The 18,562-nt window shown below is 42.8% G+C and overlaps 2 protein-coding genes across 2 annotated transcripts; one reads left to right on the top strand and one right to left on the bottom strand.

The window, feature by feature from the left end:
- Positions 1–5,143: 5,143 nt before the first annotated feature.
- Positions 5,144–7,246, top strand: LOC133229453 (zinc finger protein 420-like). Its single transcript, XM_061385822.1, is given in 1 exon segment — positions 5,144–7,246. A coding segment is annotated over 1 exon segment (1,725 nt). The 5' UTR covers positions 5,144–5,521.
- A 7,302-nt stretch (positions 7,247–14,548) lies between these two features.
- On the bottom strand, positions 14,549–16,154 carry LOC133229452 (vomeronasal type-1 receptor 4-like). The gene has a single exon (XM_061385821.1). It carries the CDS (start codon positions 15,368–15,370, stop codon positions 14,549–14,551), a length of 822 nt encoding a protein of 273 aa, XP_061241805.1. The 5' UTR covers positions 15,371–16,154.
- Positions 16,155–18,562: the final 2,408 nt, after the last annotated feature.

Below are 18,562 nucleotides of genomic sequence, written 5' to 3'. Positions count from 1 at the left end.
ATACAAGAAAGATAAGTGAATGATGTTAAAACAAAAAGTAACGAAGTATTTAATCAAATCTAAATAAATATCAAAGAATGTATAAGAAAGCATTTCATCAATTCCTCTTTTCTGAAGTTCCTGGAGGAGATTTACTGTAGATAGTAATCCATAGTTAAGACAGATAGAAAATTGATATGTTACTCTGCATCACCAGACAAAAGGTTGGTGTTTCAGTTCAGTTCAGTTCAGTCGCTCAGTCATGTCCAACTCTTTCCAACCCCGTGAACCGCAGCACGCCTGGCCTCCCTGTCCATCACCAACTCCCGAAGTCCACCCAAACCCATGTCCATTGAGCTGGTGATGCCTTCCAACCATCTCATCCTCTGTCGTCCCCTTCTCCTCCTGCCCTCAATCTTTCCCAGCATCAGGGTCTTTGCAAATAAGTCAGCTCTCCGCATCAGGTGGCCAAAGTATTGGAATTTCAGCTTCAACATCAGTCCTTCCAATGAACACCCAAGACTGATCTCCTTTAGGATGGACTGGTTGGATCTCCTTGCAGTCCAAAGGACTCTCAAAGAGTCTTCTCCAACACCACAGTTCAAAAGCATCGATTCTTCTGCGCTCAGCTTTCTTTATAGTAAACTCTCAATCCATGCATGACCACTGGAAAAACCATAGCCTTGACTAGACGGTTGGTGTTTAGAAAGGTATAATTATTAGCAATGTATTCTGGTTCTATCAACATGATTTGAGATTATTTGAAAACCAAAATGAATGTAATGCAACTCTCAAATTATTCCATGCTATGCTTTGTTTCTAATGTATGTGAAGTTACGTTTGTGAAGCTTGCTGCCTCAAAGATAAAAGAACCCCTTCTATCCTAGGGAGAAGTCATTTATATTTATTCTCCATTAGAAGATTAACTGCAATGTAATGTGTACACTGAACATCTAAATGGCGGTGTTTGTCATTCATGTGAAACATCCCTATAGGTCACCATGATGTAAGTGTTCAGGAACTAATTCTATATATCAAAGTAAGACAAAATTCTAAATTTTCAATAGTTATGTCATTTGCTTATTAAGGATAAGATAATGAGAGTTCACTGGAATCTTAATGTATCTTTATCATATCAACTAAAGTCATGAATATTAGTTGACATGCTTGGGATAACGACATCTCTGATACCATAGTATGCGAAAGCCTTCCCAGAAAAGTCATGTAGCTAGTTACATCTTGTTTATTAAATGATTAGCCTCCATTTTGTAACCATAGAAGTCACAATTCTCGGATCATTGCAGCAGACAAATGAATATTGTTGTCTATGCTTGTAAATCTGTATTTTAATTAAGGTCACACAGTGGATTGTAACAGGTTTTATTCTATGTGTGATATTCATATATGTTAGTTAATAAAATTGAATGGTTTCTGGTGATAAAGTTGATGTGTAATGAATGGTTAATGCACCACCACCATTAACCTCTCCCACCTTCTTTAAGGCTACGGGGGAGAGATTGTGACAATAAACCATTAGGTAGCACAGAGGGATGGCATCTGTAACAATTAGTTTCCTTACTGGCCTTAATCCTCAAATAATGTCACATATTTTCCATAATTTCTACAATGTACCTTCCCCCGCCCCCTCTCTGTAACTGCGGGGACGCTGTGACGGTTCTAATAAGAAGGACCACACAGAGTACTGTTGAGAGCCTCCCTGACTGCTCCGTGCTGTTGCTGCCTCAGCGTCTGTCTGGGGACCAGGCAGCCTGCAGGTCCTTGAACTCACACCAGCCAGTCCTGTGAGCACCTCCACTAGATGACCCCGTTCCTTGAGACCAGCAGTCTTGCTGAACCCCAGGGTCTACTGCACAGACCCCCCTTCAGTGACACCCTCAGAGCTCACCAGAATCCTGCTCCTCTTGGTTTGAATAGACCCATCCACGCTCAGCCTGGGGAGCCCACAGCACTTCACCCAGGGTCCCTTAGAAAGGCCTGAACCCCAAGTACTGGAGCTATCTCTGCTTGGTTCTAGCCTGACCTCTCCAAGAAATTCCTGCCCTAAACCCTTCCCTCCTGAGAGGTCTCAGCTGTGCTGAGTGTGAGGGCTGAAGCTCAGGGCTCCTGAGTGTGGGTCTTGGGGAAGAAGCATCAGAACAAACAGGGAGCTTGCTGAAGACTCATTTCATGGCCCCACCTCAGACCTGCAGATTCATAACCTCTCAGAGTGGGGCTCTGACCTCCTGGGATTGTATACACTGAACTGGTTCAGAAAGAATCTTTGGCCAAGTGGTTTTCCACCTGTTTCCCATCAGGGTCACGTGACCAGTGGTGAGCGATAACCTCCCCGGTGCCCTTCCCACAGAGTTCTCTCTCGGTCCTGTGGGAGCATCAGTGTGGCGTGTAGGAAGTGCTCCAGGGGATTCTAAGGGGAGGCCCGGGTGAAGGACGTGGCTCCTGGTCCATTTGTGAGAGCTGAGGCCTGGCTTCAGTCCAAGCAGAGGCAACAACTTCTGCTCTGCATGAGCTTTAAAGGGGCAAGTCAGTGCAGCCCACACACCCCATGTTAGCAGAATTTGGGGGACTTTATATGAAGAAAGAAGAGTAGACAACAACAACAAATTGATAGATTGGTCTCCACGGAGGAGCTGATTGTCCTGAATCTCTCCTGAGACAAAGGACAGGAGAGGTTGGCGTTTCCCGCTTTTCAAGGTCCTTCTGCCTGTGAGGGTGTTGGGAGCAGGCGGAGGAGCTGTGCTGGCGCCTCTGAAGGTGCAATCTCATGACGCTGAGGTGATTCCTCCACAGTCTTGATGCGAAAACGACCCAGGGCAGCAGGAAGAAGAGGAGGAAATGGCAGCTTCTCAGGTGAATGTCCTGATCCAGGTTAGAGGCTGTGTCTGCTTTTTCCTCCTTAAATGCCCTGGATTGAAAACATACAACTCTTTAATTCTCTTTTTCTGATATTCTTGCCTGGTGAGGTGGTTTTTGACTATTAAATACTGTTTTTTCTTTTATTTTTATGGGTCACAATCAGGCTCTTCTCTCTCCACGAGCCTCTTCTCCTTGTCTGCCTCCAGGCTCCCTACAGGGCATGAAGCATTCCCAGTGTGAATGAACAACTTTCAGTTTTTCAAAATAGTCCCTTTTCGAAAGACCGACAAGGGAAGGCATTGATGTGCAGAACTTCTGTTGGGATGGGGTGGGGTCGCAATGAGTCAGACAGGACAGAGGGACTGCAATGAACTGAAACAGGATGACCTTAATGGTCTAGAGTTCCTTAGAGACTTTTGACAAAAATCTGACTATTCTCTGCATTGGTAAGAAAGGTCTATTATTTAAATGCGCTGTTAGGGATGCAGAACTGGGGAGGTATTTTTGGAGTAAAAATGCAGAAAAGTGAAATTTTTTCAAGATACATTGACATTTCCTTATTTTTGCCGAAAGTACCTGAGCAGTGACCACGTGTCTTCTTGAGTGTTTCTCGCACGTGACACCAGTTTATCCCATAACACCTCATGGTCACCAATTCGGGTGTTTTCTGCTAGATTCCCACACCATCAAGTTCCATTTTTGTCTCTTTATCTTTAATAAAATCTGGCAAGATGTGGTGAGGGAGGTGCACAATCCAACACAGCTAAGGTGGAAACTCCATTTCCTCCTAGTGTCTCTTTGCTGCTAGTTGGCTTTGAAATATGAACACGCAACAGTGTTCAGGAGAGATACTGAGTTTTGTAAGGAGAGGTTTCCATCAGTCAAGTCAGACCCTTTTCGCTTATAGGTTATTACGAATATTGAGAATAGTTCCCTGTGCTATGCAGCAGATCCTTGTTGGTTATTTTTGTGTATACTAGAGTGTATATGTTAAACCCAAAGTCCTAATTATGTTCATTTTTCTAATGAGCAGGTCCCCTTTGGAGGAAAGGAAGAATCCCGGTGCTAGGTGTGAATGAATGAAGCGGATGACGCAGGTAAGAGGTCCAAAGACCACAGAGGAAGCCAGACGTGTTCAGATGGTTTGGGGAGGCCTGCTTCACTAGAATGAGAAGCCTGGGTTTATGTCTGCCAAAGAGGGACATGACCGGCCCCGTTCTTCTGCAGTTTCATCTCCATCTTCTTCAGCTCCAGTGGGTTTTCCCTCAGTTTCACTGAGAGCCAAAACCTTCCTCCTGGTCTATGAGGACCTGCATACTCTCGCTGCTTTGGGGGACCTAGGAAAAGCTGCTAACAGTTCTGACAAACTCTGCCTTAAGGCCTTTCCAAATTTCCGTCTCTGCCTCAAGTCAGAAAAGAGTTGTGGAGATCTGGGATTAGTTGACAAAATTCCAGAAATACTGGGAACAGATATATGCTTCCTGCTTTCTAATCTCCAATGGAAACTTCAAACATGGCTCTCTGAAGTTCATACTCAGTCCCTGAAATCATAAAATGTAATCCCCAATTTCTGCCTCCCAATTTTTTCTTCTATAATCAAATTTTAGACATTTTTAAGTGCATTTACCCCTACTCATCAGTGCTAAAACCATTTAATATATCTATTAACTCACAGAAATATTTTTTACTGTTCTTTTATTTTGTATTGGAGCATAACCGGTTAACAATGTTGTGATAGTTTCAGGTGGGTAGCAGAGGGCCTCAGCCGTCCATACACGTGTATCCGTTCTCCCTCAAACTCCCCTCCCATCCAGGCAGCCACGTAACATTGAGCAGAGCTCCCTGTGCAGGACAGTAGGACCTTGTTGGCTCTCCATTTTAAATATAGCAGTGTGTACATGGTGATCCCTTATGGAGAATTGATATTTATTTTTCTTGAAATGTTGTTGGAATTTTCCAGTTAACTCATCTACTCCAGGGATTTTTTTAAATTACTTTTTTACTCTTATTAATAGTTGTAGATGTGTTATAATTTTTTAATTCACTCATGCTAACATCTAAGGTGTTCTGTGTTTCTCAAAATTGAATCTTCCTTGGAGGTATTCAACTTTTTGGTATAGTATCAGTCGTCATAACCTGATAGAATTACCTTTTCTTCCATGTAATATACACAGTGCATTATTTTTACTTCTGATCTTCTTTGCATCTCACCTCTTATTAATATAGCTAAGGGTTTGTCAATATTGTGTACAACTGTAAAGCATATTCACTCAAGGTACTAAGTGGGATCTTGGTTATTTGTTATCTTTCAGCGATATCTTCTCATGACACCCAGGGTTTGTTCCCAAAGAAGCTGTGCATAGGAGATTCATGTGTAATGTGCTCAGAAATTCTGAGAGCTCTCAGCTTGGAAATGTGTACTTAATGAAAGACTGGGAAAGTAAGGGGGGCTGTGAAGGGCCAAAAGGATGTTGTTTTAGATGTAACCAAATCAGGACAATTATTCATGATGAAAACATGATTGCCAAAAGAAATTGAGGATATGCATCAACTTGGGGAAAATTCCATTTGAAGTCAATAAGTTCTGCAGAAAAATATGTTTTTGTAAGCAAGAACCCACATGATTTAAAAAAAAAAAACATATTCTCTGGTGTGAAATTTTGAAAACATGGAAAGTCATCTAGTCTATGCTACAAATAATCACTCAAACCAGTATGAATATAGCTTTGAATTAAACAGTCAGTCATACATGTCTGAGAGCCATAGATTTGAAAATGAAGGAAGAAAATCTCACTATGATCAGTTTGAGAGATCCTTTAGTGAAGGCTCATTATTTTTCCACCAAGAAACATTTTCTCCCTATTCCAATATCTGTAATGTCAATAATAATGAGACAGTCTTTATCCAGCTGCCGTCATTCAATGGGTATCATAGTACAGATAATGCGGAACAACCTTCCATGTGTAATCCCACGAGTGAGGCCTTAAGCGAGAGCTCCAGCTTCAATAATTACAACAGTATTTATGATGGAGCCGGAATCTACCCATGCCTTGAACCTGGGAATCACTTTGACCAAGACTCAGGTCTCATGAATCATCAGAGAACTCTATGTTCAGAGAACCATAGTGATGAATGTAGAAATGTCTTTTATCAAAGCTCAAATCTTATTACAGATGGGAATATACATATTGAAGAGAATAATTACAAATTTAGTGAATGTGGTCAAGTTTCTAACCAGTCATCAGAACTTACTCAACATCTGAGTATTCATGCTAAGGAGAAACACTGCAAGTGGAATAAATGTGGGAAAGTCTTTCCTCAATTATCAAATCTAAATAGACACAGGAAAATCCACACCGGAGGGAAACCTAACCAATATGCAGAATGTGGCACAACCTTCAGCAAGCCCTCAAGCCTTACTCAACATCTCACTATTCATACTGCAGAGAAGACTTACAAATGTCCAGAATGTGGCAAAGGCTTTAATCAGAGCTCAAACCTTAATCGACATAGGCGAATCCATACTGGGGAGAAACCATATAAATGTCAGAATTGTGGGAAAGCCTTTAACCGACGTGCAAGACTTAATCAACATCAGCGAATCCATACTGGGGAGAAACCATACAAGTGTAAAGAATGTGGCAAAGCTTTTATCAGTTGCTCAAATCTTAATCAGCATCAGAGAATTCATACTGGGGAGAAGCCTCACACATGCAGAGAATGTGGGAAAGCCTTTAATAGTTGCTCATATCTCACTGTGCATCAGCGAATTCATACTGGGGAGAAGCCTTATAAATGTACAGAATGTAACAAAGCCTTTAATCATCACTCAAACCTTACCCGTCATCAGAGAATTCATGCTGGGAAGAAACTATACAAATGCACAGAATGTGGCAAAGACTTTAATCAAAACTCAACCCTTACTCAACACCAGCGAATTCATACAGGAGAGAAGCCTTATAAATGTACAGAATGTGGCAAAGCCTTTAATCGAAACTCAACACTTACTCAACATCAGCGAATTCATACAGGAGAGAAGCCTTATAAATGTACAGAATGTGGCAAAGCCTTTAATCAAAACTCAGCACTTACTAAACATCAGCGAATTCATACTGGAGAGAAGCCTTATAAATGTACAGAATGTGGCAAAGCTTTTAATCGAAACTCAACACTTACTAAACATCAGCGAATTCATACTGGAGAGAAGCCTTATAAATGTACAGAATGTGGCAAAGCCTTTAATCAGAGTTCAAACCTTAGTCGACATAGGCGAATTCATACTGGGGAGAAACCATACAAATGTAAAGAATGAGGCAAAGCTTTTAATTGCCTCTCAAATCTTACTTGCCACAAAATAATTCATACTGCCAAGTAGTCTTACAAATATAAATAATAGGACAAAGCCTTGAAGTGAGCTGTCACCTCACTCAGCATCAGAGAGCGTGTGCTGGAGAGAGACCCTACAAACGTAGTAAGTGATGAAAGAGGTTTGTCCTAAGCATACACATCAGAGAATGCCAGAGAGTTCATACTGGGAAGAACGCTTAATGCTGTAAAAAATGTACAAAATGAATTTAAAAACTCAGGTCTAAATAAATATCAGAGAATTCATCAAAGATAGCATTCAGTCAATAACCCTTTTCTGGTATTACTTTAAATCAGGATATTATAGAAAATGATCCAAAGTTAAAACACTTAGAAAAATTATTTGTTACTTGGACCATAGGATCAAGGCAAGAGATGTTAGACAACATAATTATTATCATTGTATCCTTATTCATATTGACAGTATGTGAAAGTGAAATTTAATATAACTCAACTTTCAAATTACTATGTGCTATACCTTAAGTGTGTATGTGAATATGCTTTTTTAAAACTAATATTCTTGATCTTTGCTGCCTCAAAGTTAAAACCCTTCTATAATAGGTGGAAATAATTTTTATCTACTTTTTTATGTACTATTAAGGATCCTCTAATGTGAAATGTACAGTGGAAGTCTAAATGGAGGTGATGATTGTCATTGTTTAAAACATCCCTCTATGTCACCGCTAGGTAAGTGTTCAGAGAATAATTCTTTGTATTAAAGTAAGACAGAGAGTCAAAATTTTAAATAGTTGTGCCAATGGTTTTTTATGGATATAAAGATGGCAGCTCACTGAAATCCTGATGTATTTTTATAACAGCAATAACTACAAGTCATGAATTTTAGTTGACATGGTAACAATCAGGAAATCTTCACAGATACCCAAGAAAAATACATGTAACCTTTTCCTGAAAGGTCATGTAATGAATGTACATCCTTGTTTACTAAATAACTGCTCTCTCTGTTTTGTAAACCATAAATATCACATTTCTCTGACCACTGTATCACAAGAACAAGAATGTTTCCAAATGCTTGTAATCTGTATTTTGATCAAAGATTATAGAGTAAACTTTGGAAAGTTTTATTTAGATTATGTGTGAACTTACTATATGTTAATCAATAAAAGTGAACGGCTTTTCATATATTAAACTTGATGTATATTTGAAGAAGTGTTCTCATCAGTAACAAGCTTCCAGGTGGTTCAGTGGTAAAGAACCTGCCTGCCAATGCAGGAGACACAGGAGGTGTAGGTTTGATCCCTGGGTCGGGAAGATACCCTGGAGAAGGAAATGGCAACCCACTCCAGTATTTTTGCCATGGGAAATCCCATTGACAGAGGAGGCTGGTGGGCTCCAGTCATGGGGTTGCAAAGAGTCAGACACAACTGAGCATGCACATACGTATTCCACCACCAATGTTAACATTAACACAAGCATTATCATCCCCCTGGGGTTTTTTAAGTCGTCATTAACTGATGGTGACTAGAAAGTATCTGTAACACAGTAGGATGACATCTCATGGGGCTTCCCAGGTAGTGCTAGTGGTAAAGAATTTGTCTGCCAGTGCAAGAGACATAAGAGATGCTGGTTCGATCCCTGGGTCCAGAAGATGCCCTGGAGGAGGGCAGGGCAACCCATTCCAATATTCTTCCCTGGAGAAGACAGGGACAGAGAAGTCTGGCAGGCTACAGTCCATGTGGTCACAAAGGGTCCGACACATCTGAAGTGACTTAGGATGCACAGAGAATGACATCTCACAGTAATTCCCTTCTTCTACTGGCCATACCCCGCAAATAACTTGAGATCATATTTTCCATAAATGGTACAGTATGTCATTTCCTCATTTTTAACTACTGGGACATTATGATGGTTACAATATGGATTGCATAGGAGTATTGCTGAGAGTTATCTACAGTGCTCCATGATATTGCTGCCTTGGCATCATGTGTATGGACCAGAAGCCCACGGGTGCCTTGCTTTGACACCAGTTATTCTCATAAGCACACGTGCTAGATAACAGCCTGCAAGTTCATAAGCAAATGTAAATTCCTCATAGGTCTTCCCCAGCAGCCCTGGTCACCAGCAGTCTTCCTAAATCCCAGGCCCTTCTGTTTTTACTTACTCATTTATTTCTGGCTGTGCTGGGTCTTGGTTGCTGTGCGGGCTTTTCTCCAGTTGTGGTGCATGGGCTTTTCACTGCGGGGGCTTCTCTCGTTGTGCCACGGGGGCTTCTCTCGTTGTGCCACGGGGGCTTCTCTCGTTGTGCCACGCGGGCTCCAGGGCACACACTTCCGTAGCTGCGGCTCCTGGGCTCCAGAGCGCAGGCTCAGTACTTGTGGGTATGGGCTTAGTTGCTCCGCGGCCCGTGGGATCTTCCCTGGCCGGGCATGGAACCCGTGTCCCCTGCATTGGCAGGAGGATTCTTAGCCACAAGGAAAGTCATTACTTTTTGGTGAGAATGCTTCAAGTTCTCCAGGCAGCCTTGATGCTGACAGACACCTGAGAAAAGGCGCTGGGACGTGAGGGAGAAACATTCTAAAGCTCTGATCTTGAACATCATCAGAATAAAAGGGGAAAAAATTAGCAGTTGAAAACCACGTCAATAGGCAACATCAGAAGCAGAGAATGAAAGGTTTGTAAACTGTTAATCCAGGGCATTTCAGGAGGAAAAGCAGACATAGCCTCTGATCCAGACATTTACCCGAGAAGCTGCCATTTCCTCCTCTTTTCCTCCTGCCCTGGGTCGTTTTCTTCTCAAGGTCATGGGGAAGGATCACCTCAGCATCATGAGATAACACCTTCCAAGGCGTCAGCACAGCGTCTTCGCCTGCTCGCAACACGCCCACAGGCAGAAGGAGCTTGAAAAGCTGAGAGGGCCCACCTCTCCTGCCCTTCGTCTCAGGAGAGACTCAGGACGATCAGCTCCTCCCGGAGACGCACGTCAAGTTTTCCTTTGCTGTCCACACGTGTTCTCTCCCCGGATTCTGCCAACACGGGAGAGGTGAGCGGCACTGACGTCCCCTCCCGACCCCAGAACAGCAGACCCCGCCGCCCGCCCCGGCCTGAAGCTGGCTCTGAGCTCTCACAGACGCGCCCGAAGCCCCGTGTTCAGCCCGGGCCTCGCCTGGAGCAGGAAGACAAGCAGCGCTGATGCTCCTCCAGGACCAGGGGCCGGAGTTTGCGAAGAGGATCCTCCTGGGACCCCAGATGAGAACCGCTTGCCTAAAGATTTTCTCTGCAGCTTTAAAGTGGATACAAACCCTCCCCAGTCTAAGAAGCTATGAATTAGCCAGTTTGAGGGGAACCCGTGAAATGACACGTTGAACAAGCCCCCTGTGGGTGCTGACGCTGCTCCTGTAACACCTGTCTTCCGTGGCACTGAGCTGGAGCCATCCCACACAGCACACCTGGGAGCCCTGAGCCGGTGAGGGCGCGGGGCTGGAACCTCTGAAAACACGGTGAGGGCGCGGGGCTGGAACCTCTGAAAACACCGGCTCCCTCCGCCTGATGCCCCGGGGAGGGGCTCCTCCTGGGGGCGGCCCTCCGTGGCCTCGAGCTGCGCTTGGGGAAGGGGAGGTGGGAGGCGAGTGCTGCACAAAGTCACATGATGCCCTTGCGGGGGGTGTGTGTCTGGGGGGTGTGGTGAGGCTTGCTCTCCGAGATCTTCCCAAAGTTACCCTGAGTCCTTGGGTCCTGTCTCCCCCTCCCCTTCCTGGGGGCCACGTGCTTTCCTTCTCAGTAGCTCAGCCGTGTCCCACTCTTTTGCAACCCTGTGGACTATAGCCCTCCAGGCTCCTCTGCCCTTGGGATTTCCCAGTCACGAATACTGGAGACGGTTGCCATTCCCTCTCCAGGGGATTTTCCTGACCCAGGGATGGAACCTGCGTCTCCTGGGTCTCCTACATGGGCAGGTGGGTTCTTTACCACTGAGCCACCTGGGGAGACCCCCTGGGCCCACATTTATTCACAAAATGATTAGCGTTGTGACCATCTACCCGCAGGTGAGGGGGCCTCCATCTTCAGAGACCAGGGGCAGGAAGGTATTTACATCACAGCTTTCTTTGAAAATGAACCAAAGGCAGTCATGGAGGATTAAAATGTTTGTTGGGAAGGGACCAAAGCCTTTGAAAATGATGCCATAAATGTGTATTTGATGATACACAAAGGAAGTAGTGATTAATATTAAGTAAAAAGGTACACTGTAACTGAATTAGCAGATGAGAATTTTTTTTGGTGTTGCTGCCCTATTGTATGTGTGTTTCTACATTTTAGGAATTGTTTGAGGGATTTCCCTGGTGGGCCAATGGTTCAGAATGTGCCTTGCAATGCAGAGGATGCAGGTTTGATCCCTGGTCAGGGAACTAGGCTCCCACATGCCACAGGGCAACTAAGCCCATGCTCCCACAACTAGAACCTGATTCAGTCAAATAAATAGATATTTTTTTAAAAAAGAAAAGGATTATGTGGCTATAGTTTGTTCTCTCTCTACTCATTACCTGATATTTTATCACATCTATAAAGTGCATTAATTGAGGTAAAAATAAAACAAGGGAAACATACCCATTTTCTAAATATTATTTGACAGCATTAAATCTTTTTAACCATGAAGTGTGAATACACCAATAACAATGTATTTTTTTAAGTTTAAAGATTTTTTTAGAGAAGGTTTAGTTTCACAGTAAAATTCAGAGAAAGGTGCAGAAATTTTCATATGCTTCTTATTCCCACACATGTGTAACCTCCTTCTTTATCATCATCTTCCACCATAGGGGTACTTCTGTTACCACTGATGAATCTATAGTGACATCAGTATTTAAGTCCATACTTTACCTTGTAGCTCACTTTCAGGGTTGTACAGTTTGTGACATTGGAGAAACATAATAACATGTGTCCATTATTAAAGGTTTCCATTTATTTTTGTTTAGTTTTTTTTTTAAAGGAAACTTCATACTGTTCTCCACATTGGCTGTACCAGTTTACATTCTTTCTAACAGTGATGTTTCCACCAAGGAGGCTTCTCTTTTCTCCAGACCCTCTTTAGCACTTATTATTTGTAGATTTTTTTGATGATGGGCATTCTGTTGTAAGGGGATATTTCATTGCAGTTTTGATTTGCATTTCTCTAATGATTAGTGATGCTGAGCGTCTTTTCATGTGCCTCTTGGCTGTCTGTATGTCTTCTTTGAAGAAATGTCTGTTTAGGTCTTCTGCCCATTTTTTGATTGGATTGTTTGTTTTTTGGATACTCAGTTACATGAACTCTTTGTAAATTTTGGAGACTAATTCCTTGTCAGTCACATCCTTCACAAATATTTTCTCCCATTCTGTGGGCTTTTTGTTTTATCTGTGGTTTCCTTTGCTGTGCAAAAGCTTTTGAGTTAAATTAGGTCTGGTTTGTTTGCTTTTGCTTTTATTTCCATTACTATAGTAGATGGATCAAAAAAGATGTTGTTGAGATTTATGTCAAATAGTGTTCTGCCTATGTTTTTCGCTAAGAAGGTTATAGTATTCAGACTTAATAATATGAAAACCAAAGACCCTTCTCAATGTACTTTTCAATACTTCCAAGTTCAATGGTACATGGGGTTCAAGGGACTGAAATATTTCTTGAAACATCTGGTACCCATGTTATTGACTATTCTTTAAGAATTCAAGTTTTTTGAATTAAAAAATTGACCAGTAAAAAAAATAAAAGGTTCCCACAAATAGTTTTCGTTGTCCAGAAAATCCTCTAGACACAGAATATTCATAGCCCCACCTCTGCCAATCCTTGGATAACACTGAAATTTTTAAAATTAATTCCTACTAGAGTACACTTGCTTTACAAAGTTGGGTTTGTTTCTACTGCACAGCAAAACGAACCAGTCACACATATACATATACCTGCTCCCTTTGGGGCTTCTTTCTGACCCAGGTCACCACAGAGCATTGAGTAGACTTCCTTGTGCTGTAGAGTACATTCTCATCAGTTATCTCTTTTATACATAGCATCAATAGTGGATGCGTGTCAATCCCAATCTCCCGATTCATCTCCCTCATACCCTTTCCCCCCTTGGTGTCCATACATTTCTTCTCTAGGTCTTTGTCTCTGCTTCTAGTTTGAAAATAAGATCATCTATACCTTTTTTCTAGATTCCACATATGTGTGTTGATATATGGTATGTTTCTTTTTTTTTTTACTTAAAGTTCAACATTCAAAAAACTAAGATCATGACACATACTCCCATCACTTCACAGCAAATAGATGGGGAAAAAGAGGAAACAGTGATGTAAGACAAGCGTAGACACAAAGAGATAAAGCTGGGCAGTCAGGCAGAGAAAGATTTATTATAGGAAGAGAGAAAGTGGCTGACTTTAGAGAGAAGCCAGTGCTCTCTCTTTTTACAGCCAACTCTTCTTAAACCTTATTGATGGGAAATTGCGCCCCAAAGGGAGGGGCCCTTAGCGTATCTTTAGCCCACAGCTGGGGTCTTGTTATCAGGGAGTTGAAGGGGTCTCATGGTTCGGGGGTCACATAGTCTTGAGAAACTGGCACCAGCAGGGGGAAACAGGATATCACCTTAAGGAAAAAAACAGGATGCCACCAGGGCAATTTGGTCACTGTGACTTCATCCCCTGTTTGTCAGGTCACCACAACGGGCCATTTTTAAACTATACACTATGAGCCCCTTGTGAACTCTAACAAGACACAGACTTTACTTTCCTGGGCTCCAAAACCACTGTGGATGGCGACTGCAGCCACAAAATTAAAAGACTCTTGCTCTGTCGAAGAAAAGCTATGGCCAACCTAGACAGCATATTAAAAAGCAGAGACACTACTTTGCCAACAAAGGTCCATCTAGTCAAAGCTATGGCTTTTCCAGTAGTCAGGTATGGATGTGAGAGCTGGACCATAAAGAAGGCTGAGCGCTGAAGAACTGATGATTTCAAACTGTGGTGCTAGAGAGGACTCTTAACAGTCCCTTGGACTGCAGGGAGATCAAACCAGTCAATCCTAAAGGAAATCAACCCTGAATATTCTTTGGAAGGACTGATGCTGAAGCTCCAATACTTTGGCCACTTGATATGCAAATTGACTGAATACAAAAGGAGAAGGGGGTGGCAGAGGATGACATGGTTAGATATCATCACCAATTCAATAGACATGAATTTGAGCAAACTCCTGGGGATAGTAAAGGACAGGGGAGCCTGGTGTGCTGCAGTCCATGGGATCACGAAGAGTCAGACACAACTTAGTGACCTAACAACGTAAGATTAGGTGATTATTTCATCTTTATCCAAGGAAAGGAGAGCCTGGGTACTCTGCAACCATGACTCATGAGAATGTAGGGGCTTATAGTTGGGGCAGAGTCACCAGCCACCAGCTGGGATTGTTAAAAAGAGCCAAATAAATGTGAAAGATGGAGGAGACCCTGTACAAAGACACAAAGGTGCTCACCAGGACAAGGATGCTCTGGGTGGCTCTAGGTTCGAGGGAGAATCTTGAAGAGATGCCGATCCTATGAATGTATTGCACACTTTGCTTGTGGCTGTCCAAGATGAAAACCATGGAGACACTGGACCAGATCATGAACACCAGACATGAAACAGCAGGAAGTAAAAACCATCCTACATTCAGTAAGACTTTGATTCTATTATGAATCAAACCATAACACAATCCTAAATCTTTCTTCTTTGTGATGTTTCTGTTACTCCATTGATCTTTCACATACCTAGTAAATCGAATATTTATCAGCATGCGCACAACCCAGCAGAGGAAAATAGTGGATCCAATGTTCTTGGGAGCTTTCATTTTAAGCTGTCCCCACCTGGAGTTCCTGGGACTGATGGTGATGGCCTGGCAGACCCTCAAGAGGCAGATGCTACCAATGGACACTCCCCTGGCCACTCTTTGGATATAGTAAACAATTTTGCATTCAGTATTATTGAGAAAATATTTCCACTCAAACACTTCCATTGTCCTTGGGGTTCCTGTAGAGAACATGACCAAGGAGTTGACTATAAGCAGATACTCAATGATCAGATCTGTGGATCTTAGCCTGCATCCGGTGAAGTGAAGAAAGAGATAATGGTAAAGAAGAGAGAAATTTCCCAGGATTCCAAATATATTCTGGGATAGGAAGATCAATTCTATTACAAAATCTCTGGTGGCCATCCTTCCAGTTCTCTATGAAGGATATTTGCCTTCTGAGCTAGAGTTTCCTGCACAAAAAAATGAGGCATGGGCCACATGTGTTACACCAAGTGAAATTTAATCTTGTCCACTTATTATTCATTTCCACAGAGATATATTACCTTCTTGTTTTTATTTTACTAAGAGGTTTCCATGATGGGGAAACAGTGGAAACAGTGTCAGACTTTATTTTTCTGGGCTCCAAAATCACTGCAGATGGTGACGGCAGCCATGAAATTAAAAGACGCTTACTCCTTGGAAGGAAAGTTATGACCAACCTAGATAGCATATTCAAAAGCAGAGACATTACTTTACCAACAAAGGTTCATCTAGTCAAGGCTATGGTTTTTCCTGTGGTCATGTATGGATGTGAGAGTTGAACTGTGAAGAAGGCTGAGGGCCGAAGAATTGATGCTTTTGAACTGTGGTGTTGGAGAAGACTCTTGACTGCAAGGAGATCCAACCAGTCCATTCTGAAGGAGATCAGCCCTGGGATTTCTTTGGAAGGAATGATGCTAAAGCTGAAACTCCAGGACTTTGGCCACCTCATGCAAAGAGTTGACTCATTGGAAAAGACTCTGATGCTGGGAGGGATTGGGGGCAAGAGGAGAAGGGGACGACAGAGGATGAGACGGCTGGATGGCATGACTGACTCGATGGACATGAGTCTGGGTGAACTCCGGGAGTTGGTGATGGACAGGGAGGCCTGGAGTGCTGTGATTCATGGGGTCGCAAAGAGTCGGACATGACTGAGCGACTGATCTGATCTGATCTGATATATATCATATGATATCACTTATATGTGGAATCCAAACAAAATTGCACAAATGAACCTATATATGAAATAAAAATTGAATCACAGATGCGGAAAACAAACATAGTTACTGAGGGGAAGTGGGGAAGGATAAATTGGAAAATTGGGATAGATATACACACGCTGAAGTAGTGAAAGTATTACTTGTCAGTTGTGTCTGACTCTTTGTGACCCCATGGACTGTAGCCCGCCAGGCTCCTCTGTCCATGGAATTCTCCAGGCAAGAATACTGGAGTGAGTAGACATTTCCTTTTCCAGGGAATCTTCCCGACCCATTCTTTACTGTCTGAGCCACCAGGAAAGCCCCATATACACACTACTATATGTAAAATAGACAAGTGATACGGACCTCCTGCACAGCACAGGAGACTCTACTCAGTACTCTGTAATGATCTATGCTGCAAAAGAATCTAAAAGAGACTAAACATATGTATATGTATACTGATTCACTTTGCTGTACTGCAGAAACTACTGCAACATTATAAATCAACCATGCTCTGTGGAGTCTTGCCCCAAGGCCACAGTCATGGAGCCCAGAAACAAGGTCATCTCCGGAACTGTCTGAGCCCCCTTGTTGTTGTTCAGTCACTCAGGTGTGTCTGGCTCTTTGCGACTCCATGGACTGCAGCACGCCAGGTTTCCCTGTCCTTCAGTATCTCCCAGACTTTGCTCAACTCATATCCAGTGAGTTGGTGATACCATCCAACCATCTCATTCACTGTCGCCCCCTTCTGCTCCTGCCCTCAATCTTTTCCAGCATCAGGGTCTTTTCCAGTGAATTGGCTATTCACATCAGGTGGCCAAAGTATTGGAGCTTCAGCTTCAGCATCAGTCTTTCCAATGAATATTCAGGGTTGACTTCCTTTAGGCTTGACTGATTTGATTTCTTTGCTGTAAAGGGACTCTCAAGAGTCTTGTCTATCACCACAGGTCGAAGGCATCAATTCTTTGGCAATCGGCCTTCTTTACGGTCTAACCCTCACATCCGTATGTGACTATTGGAAAAACCCCTTTGTAACCACTGCCAAAAGCTCTGGCCCCACCTCTTGCCATCATCACCAGCAGACTTCCTAACCCCAAATTAGGCAAAAATGCCCATCCTGGTAGTCACCCTATAGTGAAATAAAAGCAGAAAAAATCTGGAAAAAAGAGCTCTTATAAATGAGTGAATCACTGCTATGAAGGTCTAGATAGCACTGACAAAGGTCTGTATAGCCAAAGCTACGGTTTTTCCAGTAATCATGTATGGATGTGAGAGTTGGACCGTAAAAAAGGCTGAGTGTCAAAGAATCGATGCCTTCAAACTGTGGTGCTGGAGAAGACTCATAAGAGTCCCTTGGGCAGCAAGGAGATCAAATCAGTCAATCCTAAAGGAAATCAACCCTGAATATTCATTGGAAGGACTGATGCTGAAGCTGAAGCTCCAATACTTTGGCCACCTGAGGTGATGAGCTAACTAACTGGAAAAGAACCTGATGTTGGGAAAGATTGAGGGCAGGAGGAGAAGGAGGTGACAGAGGATGAGATGGTTGGATGGCATCACTGACTCAATGAACATGAGTCTGAGCAAACTCAGGGAGATGGTAAAGGACAGGGAAGCCTGGCATGACTTAGCAACTAAACCAGCATGGGCAAGAAAGGACTGAAACCTGACTTGGCTCGTAACAAATCCAGCACATTTAATCACTGTGATGTCTGACAAATCCAGGTAGCTCTGTTCTCCCAAGTTTAAATAGATATTGAGCTCTTTTGGTAATGTGTCATTATATTTCGGGCTTCCCTGGTGGCTCAGTGGTAAAGAAACTGCCTGCCAATGCAGGAGATATGGGTTCAATCCCTAGGTCAGGAAGATCCCCTGGAGAAAGAAACGGCAACCCACTCCAGTACTCTTGCCTGGGAAATCCCAATGACAGAGGAAGCTGGTGGGCTATAGTCCATGGGGTCACAAAGAGTCAGACACAACTTACAACTAAACAACAGCAACAATTGATAGCAGAATATTTTTAGATGAGTGAAAGTATCATGGTATGTTTGAGCCTGACTGGGGCTATCTGAAACTCATTACTATAAATGTACATTTTTCTTATGTGCTGATTCCTTTTCTTCAATAGGGAAAACAGTCTCATCAATTTAACAGACATAAGACATTTTCAGGAGGTAACAATTACTGTCTCCATTAAGCACTTCATATACTCAGAGATAAAGCAAACAGTTTCATACCAGGAACTGACATTTGGGTTCACAGTTTCTGCACAGGACTAAGTGACCTGTAGATTCATCTTACTCGTTAGTAGATGCAGAAGGTCATAGTCACGCACACCTGCAATAACCCCGAAAATTTAATCTCTGATTTCAGTAAA

This window comes from Bos javanicus, chromosome 18, assembly GCF_032452875.1.
Source record: "Bos javanicus breed banteng chromosome 18, ARS-OSU_banteng_1.0, whole genome shotgun sequence".
In the NCBI taxonomy this organism is placed as follows: Eukaryota; Metazoa; Chordata; class Mammalia; order Artiodactyla; family Bovidae; genus Bos; species Bos javanicus.
The sequence above is the reverse complement of the archived record's forward strand: the minus strand, read 5'-3'. Positions and strand labels throughout refer to the sequence as shown.